The sequence below is a fragment of the Quercus suber genome, unplaced genomic scaffold (genome assembly GCF_002906115.3).
Source record: "Quercus suber isolate HL8 unplaced genomic scaffold, Cork oak 2.0 scaffold_410, whole genome shotgun sequence".
NCBI classification, from domain to species: Eukaryota; Viridiplantae; Streptophyta; class Magnoliopsida; order Fagales; family Fagaceae; genus Quercus; species Quercus suber.
In genome coordinates, this window is record NW_027069861.1 from 664,018 (window position 1) to 673,698 (window position 9,681).

At 38.3% G+C, this 9,681-nt stretch overlaps 2 protein-coding genes and 1 pseudogene across 2 annotated transcripts; 2 read left to right on the forward strand and 1 right to left on the reverse strand.

Moving 5' to 3' along the window:
- Window positions 1-254: 254 nt before the first annotated feature.
- Window positions 255-1,016, reverse strand: LOC136062399 (uncharacterized). Its single transcript, XM_065761394.1, has one exon. The coding sequence runs from the start codon at window positions 1,014-1,016 to the stop codon at window positions 255-257; it is 762 nt and encodes a 253-aa protein (XP_065617466.1).
- Window positions 1,017-3,438: 2,422 nt separating this feature from the next.
- On the forward strand, window positions 3,439-5,513 carry LOC112012360 (transcription termination factor MTERF15, mitochondrial). The gene has a single exon (XM_065761405.1). It carries the CDS (start codon window positions 3,651-3,653, stop codon window positions 4,857-4,859), a length of 1,209 nt encoding a protein of 402 aa, XP_065617477.1. The 5' UTR covers window positions 3,439-3,650; the 3' UTR covers window positions 4,860-5,513.
- Window positions 4,941-6,201, forward strand: LOC112012359 (xyloglucan galactosyltransferase MUR3-like; annotated as a pseudogene).
- The last annotated feature ends 3,480 nt before the right edge of the window (window positions 6,202-9,681 follow it).

Sequence of the window (9,681 nt, forward strand, 5' to 3'; positions counted from 1 at the left end):
TCCTGGCGCAGCCAAGATCACATTAATCGTTCAGTGGGCTGCCTCATGGCAGTGTCCCTCCGTGGCTCCTGGTACATCTGGCCCTACTGGCTGCTGGAATGGTGCAGGAGGTGCTTTAGCTTCCCCTCCCGGACTAACTGGTCCAGATAGTTTCAGAGATTCCTACAGTCCTCCGTAGCGTGCCTGTGGTCCTGGTGATATTGGCAATAGCGATCCTGATTACGCTTCTCAGGATCCCCCGACATCTTATTCGGCTACTTGAAGTACGGTTCGTTCTTAATCTTTTCTAGCACCCTGTGCAACGATTCTCGGAACACAGCGCCGACAACCTGGGTGTTTGTCGCCCCAGATTGCCCCATGAAATCTCTCCTCGGATGGGCGTTGTTATATCGGTCCGACCTGGAATCCCTCCTCTCTTGAGGGATAGCTTTCTCCTTCCCCTTACCTTGTAGCAAGTCCTCCTCCACCCGTTTGTATTTGTCGATTCGATCCATTAACTGCAGCACGCTGGTGCCGGGCTTACCAGTTAAGGACTTCCTCAGGTCGTGCCTCATCGGGAGCCCATTCTTGAATGTGTTGATGGCGACATCGTCGTACTTGCCGTCCAGCTCATTGTAAATCTCCCAATACTTGTCCGAGTAAGCCTTGAGGGTCTCGTCGTCGCGCATGGTCAGGGACAGCAACGCGCTCATGGGCCGAGGAGGTCTGCTGTTCGTGACAAAACGAGAACCAAAGGCCTGGGTCAGCTGTCTGTACGAGTCTACGGAATTCGTCCTCAAGCCGTTGAACCACCTCATTGCCACAGGTCCCAAGCTGGACGGGAAGACTTTGCACATCAGCGCCTCGTTCTTAGAGTGAACGGCCATCCTCTGGTTGAACCGGCTCACGTGCTCCACGGGGTCCGTTTTGCCATTGTAAACGGTGAAGGTTGGCTGTTGGAACCTCCGAGGGAGCACTGCCTCTTCTATGCGACGCGTAAAGGGCGACCTGGAAAGCCGGTCCAGCGCCCTGCTCATGGCATCACTTCCTAAGCCCCTAGGGGTTGGGCTGCCACGCTTACGCCTCTGGTAGTGCTCATCCTTGTGGGAGAAAGTTTCGCTCGGGGGTGTTGTCGAACTTTGCCTGTAGTCGTCATCATTTTCGTCGTCAGAGGGTAGGTCAGGGCTGGGCTCGGATCACCTTTGCTGTGCATGGCACAACTTTCTCTTAAGATCATCTATCTCTCGCTATATGGCCACCTTATCATCCTGTCTCTGGGAGGCGTGACTCTTATCCGCTCGCGATCGCATGGCTGGACCATTATCGCCCCTCTGGGGCACGCAGCCGCTTTTATGCGTGTGGCTTTCGCTAGTTTGTGAGGTATGCTCGCTTCCTTCTCGGAATCGTCCATTCTCCTCGTTCTGGCCGTGCCCAATGTTGCCATAGTCATTCGGACATTGGGATCTAGCTGGTTCGTGCCGATGGGAACTCACTTGATGAAAGTCTGACCCTACCATGCTTGGCTGTTGTCCTTACTGATGCACGAGTTCTTCCCACAGACGGCGCCAATTGTAGGGACCGGGGTTTGAACACTTCTACGGGTTGAGAGAGTGGACCCAAGCCCAGCTTGCCCTTCAATGAATTTATAGATAGTGGGCTCAAGAACTAGGCCCTAGTAAGGAATACAACTGCCATGCATGGTTGCATGTGGGTTTAACAACATAGACAGGAATTGGGATGCACAATAATGCTCCTCGGACTTGCCTTTTGGAGCTTGGAGTTCTTATTATTTCTTTGAAGATTAATTACCAGGATTGAGAGAATACAAGTTGCTACAGTACTTCTTCATTTAGATTTTTCGTCCCTCTTTCAAGAGAGACTCCTTACATTATATACACCTCTCTCAACTGATCCTAACCCTACATTCGTTGATCAGCCAGGCCATCACTTGAGAGCCTGTCCCATCAGCCGCATTCCCATTCCTCCTGTGGGTTGTAACACCCAAGACAGCACTGTTTAGGAGTCCTATCCTCATTAATGCGGTCAGGACGTTAGTTGAGGGCATTTAATGTGGAGGTGACAGCTTGCCTTAGACTTGCTCCTTTACCGTGCTCCCGTCACCGACGCGTGGCGCTTACCCTTTCCTCCTCGGATATTCAAGAAGACCCCTCTTTGGTGGAGTGGTGCTCGTGTACTTCTAAGGTCTCGGATGTCCGAGGACGAGGTCGTTCCCGGATATGTTCCTTGGGGGCCGGGCGCCATACTTTTATCATCGGACCCCACATGTATCCTCAGCACTGGCCTTTGGGCCTGGTTTGAGGTGGGCCGAGGCTGCCTGATTTTCTGGCCCCACACTTACTTCCCACACCCTACAATTTTTTTATACAAGATAGAAATTCTACTCTAGCCTAATCTAAGTGTATATGTGTGTGAAAGCTCCCTCTTGAAAACTTGAACCCCCCACAAACACTAATACTTGTGGATTGACCATCGCACCAAGAATGTGCAGTAGTGAAATGCTTTTTTTTCAAATAGGCGATATTGTGTCACCATCAAAAAGACATTTGGTAAAAATTTTGTGGGGAGGTTTGGGGAGTTGGAGAAGGGAAATGAAAAAAATAAAATAACACAAACTAAAATACTAATTTAGCCCCTAAACTTAACTATAAGTTTGTTTTTCGTATCTAAACTTTAAAAAATTTGTGCTTCGTCCTTAAATTATTGAAAAATTCATCTTTTGTTCCTAAATTATTGGAAATGTTTTACTTTCTATCCTTAAACTTTAAGAATTATCTTTTTTTTCCCCACCTAAACTATTGAAAAAGTTTTTTTTTCCATCCCCATTTTTGTCTCTAAATTATTTTAAAAATTGTTTACAAAGTTTATGAATGAAAAACAAATTTTTGGTAAAGTTTAAAGACTAAAATAGTATTTTACTTCAGAAATCATATATGATTGTGGGTGTTAAACATGGAGCCTATCTCAAAAAAAAAACAAAAAAAAACAAAAAAAAAAAGGAAAAAAAAAAAGTGATACTCCGTATTAAAAATTGAAAAGTACTACATCCACAACATTTTCACAACAAATTTTAGTTGGCAAGTTATTACAAGTTTTTAATTTGAATTCACAACTGAAATTACTTTCTTACACTTGTAACAGTAAATAATAAACTGACACATAAAAGTTGTTATGAAAATATTGTAAACATAAATATAGCATTTCTCTTAAAATTTTGATCGAGAAATTTTACAGAACTCCAACTCTACGTGGGTGTTACAGTGTTAGAATTCAAATGAAAAATGTAACAGCAATATTCATAAATCCAATATTATTGGACAAACATGTAAAACTTGAATTAGAATTTTGGAAAAATTGTAACACTAAATTCACTTTAGGAAAATTGTAACATTAAACCTTAAAGGCTGGCAGATAGATTATAGCTTCACTGTAACCCAAAGATTGTTTGTCTCTACAAAACTTGACCGAAGGTGGCCAACAAATAGAATAGCAGAAGATATCAAAACGGTACACCTGGGCAGAAAGGAGGGTCTAGAGTGAAAGAGAACCCCAAAGGCAGCGAGCCCCTGAGATTTTCAGCATCTTGCTCATGTTCACAGCTGAGATTCTCTTTTATAAAGTGAGTAATTTCTTTCATTTCAGCACAGCTCAATATGTTTAATTTTCTCTATAAATCTATTATCCATGGAACTAGTTGTACCATTAGAGGCAGAGCCCCTCAGAACTTGTATACTTTAGAAACCCACGTAGCATTATTAGTTAGATGCATTTCAATTTCAAGCACTTCAAATTCAAACCAACACTCATTCACACTCTCATACCTCATAAAATCATGTGGGTTCTCATTGGAAGCTGCTGTTTCAGCCTCCAAATATGTTAATTTCGAAAACCCAGATAAAGCATACGTAGTCGTTAGCTTTTTCAAGAAAAATGGTTTCTCACAATATCAAATCTCAAAAATCATCACTGGACTCCCTCCAGTTCTGGTATCTGATCCTCACAAGACCCTTTTGCCCAAATTGCTGTTTTTTCAATCCAAAGGCTTTACAAGCTCTGACATTGCTACAGTCTTGTGTAGACAACCACAAATATTGAAACGGAGCTTGAAAAACCACATAATCCCTTCTTTTGATTTCCTTACGAATTGGCTTGGAACTGTTCAGAGCAGTAGCATAGCTATTAAACGTTGTCCGGCTATTTTAATCACGAAACTTGATACTTGTGTGGTTCATAATGTCAATCTTCTGCGAGAAAATGGAGTTCCTGAATCGAATATACGGGCCTTACTTAAACAGAATCCTAGAGTTATTGTGTCATATCGATTGAAAGAAATTTTAGAGAAAGTAAAAGAAATAGGATTCAATCCTTTGAAGTTTCGTTTCGTTCATGCTGTTTATGCAATGGTGGGAGTGAATAAATCCAAATGGGAGAGGAAGGTTAAAGCTTATAAGAGGTGGGGTTTGTCTGAGGAAGAGATTCTCTCAGCATTTAGAACGAGCCCCCACTGTCTTCTAGCATCTGAGGATAAGATCATGCGGATAATGGATTTTTTAGTCAACAAGATGGGTTTGGAGGCTTCCCTTATTGTCAAACGCCCAGAACTTGTTTCTAATAGCTTGGAAAAGCGACTTATTCCTAGGGCTTCGGTCATTGAAGTTTTGCTATCAAAAGGTTTGGTGGTGAAGAAGAATATATACTTTCCTACAATGTTTCAGTCTTCAGAGAAGTCATTCCTGCAGAAGTTCGTGACACCATATAGGGAGGAGGTGTCTGACCTGTTGAAGCTATACAAGGAAAAATTGGATCTTTCAAAAATGACTACAAAACAAAATATGTATCGGTCAAGGAGCAGGATGAAATAGTTACAGGCTATATAGCTCACATTATGAATCAATTTTCACTTGTTTTGAGTTACTTTATCCAATAGAATCCATTGGTATTAATGCTTGGGTAACAGACTTCTGTTCTTGCCTTCTGCAAAGAATATGTCCATGCTTTTGGTTGAATCTAATCCAGATGCTACTGATTTTAGTATTCCATATCCCACATACTTACATTTGGCAAAGGACGTTGATGTGTTCATTAGGCAAGACCGGATGAGGAAATTAGAAAGGTAGTGGCTCTTCTCCTTTGTTGGTGCCTTGAGTCCTGCCAATGCCAAGTCAATTAGAGAGCAATTTGTTAATCAATGCAAGAACTCCAATGGCTGCAAGCTGTTGGAGTGTGATTTTGGGGAGAGAAAGTGTCATTCTCCAAGCAGGATATGCAGATCATACTGGGCTCCTTTTTTCTACCTGCAACCTCAGGCTGAACCATATGCTAGAAGATCAGCTTTTAAATCTTGTCTCCATGTTAGCTGGTTGCTTATCTGTCTTCTTCAACACAATAGACTTAGCCTCTTCCAAAGAATTATACAAAGTATTCAGTGTTCATTCCAAAGGATTGCATCCGTAAGACGAATGTTAGCATAGAGTAAAGGCTTCTTCAATTTTCTCTTGAGCAGGTAAAAATCATGAGGGAGGAGGTTATATGTCTTATTCTGCGGCTGGTGTATGCAGATCCTCGCTCTAAATTGGAGACTCTTATAGATGCATAATGCATTTGATGTTTCTGTACAACAGTCATTGGCAAAATTACCAAGCTGAGGAGGGACGTCATTGAAGGTCGTACAGATGATATTTTATTGAGGAGAAAAGTTGGAAATATGCTCTGTTGGAAGGGGGGCAGCATGAAGTGGGGCCTCATTGGTGGGATCCTTTCCTTTTGAAGCCATAGAATGGAAATGAGGGTTCTAGTGATGCATCTGCACAAGCTACAAAAAATTCATGGAAGAATGAGTGGAGATCTCAATCATGAAAGAGGTAATGATCTGTCAATATAATTACGGTAATGTCTAAAGCACAGAGAATGCAGCTTAGAAGAACACTGCCCACCTTAAGTCAGGAAGATTACTGGTATGAACCCTTCTCAGGGCTTGTCATGAACCCATTGTAGAGCTTATCGTCAAGTTTATCAGCCCATATCCTTGTTTAGGACCAAAACAAAGACATAGTCGCTACTTATATGTTTTTTTATAGGACATTTTACATTTTGCAATTTCAAATCTGTTTGTGATTCTTTGTAAAGCTGACGTTTCATCATATTATCAACTTTATGTTAATTTCCCATCAATGCACACAGTAAATAGTGAGTGATTAATGATCATTTCAGAGTTTTAATATAGGGATTTAGAGGTTTGATTGTAACTATACCTGGATGCAGTAATCTTAGCCTAAATTACACCACTACATATTTCATCCTTGAAATTTGGTTTGAAGTTTTATTTTTGTAAGTTGTGGTCTCAATTCGGAAATTTTAGAAAATATTGCTTTCAGTCTTCGGTCCATCTTTAATTCAAGAAATTTAATAGATATCAGAGAGTATTGATATAGCATATTAAAACACAAATGTTACCTGAAATAAATTAACTGCAGATGAATGCAAAGACAAGTTTGATGCATTTAAATTTTTTAGCGAGAAAATTGTAACCTTCTCAATCTGAGGGATGGAAGTTATTTGTGTTACGATACTTTACTACACCAGCATATATATATTGTCTGTTTATGATGAGTTTTGACGCTACTCCATGTTGTATATATAGGTATATACATGAATATGTTGTAATAATGATATTTGAGTTTGTAGAATATTGTTTCATAAAGTCGATAAAGTGAAAATTCAAGTTTTGAAATTTTCTAAGTGAAAAATTGAAATTTAGTATTTTCGGTCGGTCGAAACTTTTGCTCGATCAATCGAAATGGTAAGGAAATCTATCCTGGAGTCTCTGGATAATTCAATTGTTATTCAATTCTTGTTTGATTGATCGAAAAGAGCATTCAATCGATTGAAAGTAATTCTCAACCGATTGAAACTCGTAAAACTGAGTTTTTTGCAGAATTTTTTGGTTACTGTTCTGAATGTTTGAAGAAGTTTCAAGCTTTGTGAATGGTTTTATGAAATATTTTGACTCTCTATACGTATCTTCTGATGAAATATAACCTTATGGGTATAAATAGAGGCTTGTGTTCACTTGAAATCCTGTGGTCATTTTCTAGAATTGCTAGAGAGAAACACAAAAAATTCTATGATCATTCTCTAAAATTGCTATAACAATTTTGTGCCTCTAAGTTATCCACTTCTGTTTGTCTTTGTGTTATCCTTATTCTTCTTGCGTTACTTTGTGTATTATCCCCATCACTCCATATCTGTTGTCTGTTGATCTGGAGCTGATTCTTTAAGTTTCATAATTCATAAGTTGCACACTAATGATGTTCTTAGTTCTTAAAGCTCTAGCCCCTCTGCAAAATTGCTGGCTGTGCAATTTGAATCTCTATGGCTACAGAGACATGTCCAAGTAGGTTAGGATATTTCGTGATGATATTGCATGGAGAAGAGTTCGCTTAAACACATCACACTCTACATGTTGGTTGCAAGATTATCTTATGCTATTTAAGTGTTACAAAAACAGGCAGCAATTACGCTATGCCAAATTGCTGGCCTTGCAATTTGCGCGCCTCTATAATGATACGTCTAAATTAAAGTATCATATTTAATGCTGTTATTACTCATATGAGGCAAGTGTTTTATCTTCTGCTAGTTGGCGCATTCTGTGACTATTTGTAGCCAAAAACAAAAAACAAAAACAAAAAGAACCCATAAAAAAAAAAACAAAACAAAAATAAATTAAGAGAAAATTCATTGCCTTAGCGACCAACTTTAAAGATCACACGTAGATCGGGTCAAACCAGTCTATCGGATGCCATCGACCATCATATAAGAGGTTTCACTAATCTTATCTTCACCTTCACCCCAAAAGAATGGTAAAAGAAAAGCTAGATGCGGTTGACCAAATCAAGTTATCAACCTTCTAAAATGTACCTGTCGTGCATAAAATATGAAATAAAGAACTAAATATATGAACTTTTAAAAATAAAATATAACATATTTTTGAGGGAAAAAAACTAGGTGCCATTGATCATATGAAGTTATCACCCTCCTTAAAGTATACCTGTCACTTGTAAATAAGAAATAAAGTTAATTTACCTACAAAGATAACTAAATATATAAACATTTAAGATAAAATATAACATAATAACATGTTAGATAAAGGAAAATAAGTTAATAATTAATACTAGCCTATTGAGTGCGTGTTCAAAGGCCTTTTTTTTTTTCTTTTCCTTTTTAATTTTCATGTGGTACTCTTTTTTCAAAAAGAAAATATCAAAGTGTCCCGATTCCGGATTGATACAATTATCCAAGGTGAGAATTGCTTTCTAGTATACCCAAAAAAGAAAATTAATTAAAACCCTTGGATGCCCTTATTTTGGAAGATTGAGATCAGGTGCAATATTTAGTGATACAATTCTTATGAATGGTTGAGATTGATAGTTGCAAAAAGTAATTTTCAATCTCAACCATTAATTAAAAAAGTGAAGAGAAGTAAAAAGTAAATTTTTTTTTTTGGTGAGAGATGGTAGGATGAATTGCGTCGAATTCTAATCCTATTTTGGGATAATACAATTAAAATGGGTCATTTCATGTTGACATGAATAAATATCTATATATAATTGTGTTAATTGTAGGTCAACACGCAACACATTGCTTATCGTGTCAATTGTGGGTTGACCTGATTTTGGCCCAAACCTATTAAAGTTAAACCCTAACCCTCCAAAACATGAGTTGTGTTCATGTCGTGTTCAAGGGTTATATCAATCATTACCACCCTAACATTTTGAAGTAAAACTTAGGTACAATTCCTTAAATGCAATACATTAAGTTCCCCAATAAAATTCAAATACAAGTCTACATTGCATTTAAGTTTTCTTGGAAAAGAAAAAATTGGGTTTGCTTCATTAGTCAACACACCATGTGTTATAATTTGTTAGGAACTTAATATATTGTACATAAGGAATTGTACCTAAGTTTAGTCCCACATTTTGATTTCTTATTAGAGACAGAGAGCACAAAGTGGTAAAAAAAAAAAAAATACAAATTTTACCACATAAAACTTATAAACTGATATGATAATGAGTATAATTGATAGGCTTCAACTATTTAATAAATAAATATTATTATTATTATTATTATTATTTTGGTGTAATCAATAACACATCAGTTTGTAAGTTCTATACAGTAAAATTTGTAATACTTTTAGGCTCTAGCAGATTGCAGGGGAGCTTGAGAATTGAGATTATTAAGGGGTTCAATAAACGGTGTGGAGTGAAGACTAAACTAAAGGCAAGCAGTGCCGCACGAAGAAAGGGAAGTAAAGAAGCAAACTTAGAGCGTGTGTATAAATGCACGCACTCAGAACCATGCATTTATTGAATGCAAACATTATACTAAATTCTCTCTTTCTTAGTACATTTTATCAGGAAAAAGAAAACTCATCTTAAAAAAATTCCAAAAACAGCCAACAAAGATCGACAGAATTTGAATCTAACGGATTTATACTATATTAAATGTATTAAATCTAACCAAAACATCTCGTGAAGCTTCTTAGAGCAAGAGCAAGAGCAAGATGTTCTATTAGTTTTAGCTCCCCCAATTAACCACACAGAGAGCCTCACTGTCTGTCTCTTAACAAAGGATCCTCGTGATGGAGAGCTCTTCAGTTTCACGAGTTTCATATTTCACACTCGGAAC

Coding starts and splice junctions, on each gene's coding strand:
- LOC136062399 (XM_065761394.1), bottom strand. CDS start 1,016: ATGAGCAGGGCGCTGGACCGGCTTTCCAGGTCGCCCTTTACGCGTCGC.
- LOC112012360 (XM_065761405.1), top strand. CDS start 3,651: ATGTTTAATTTTCTCTATAAATCTATTATCCATGGAACTAGTTGTACC.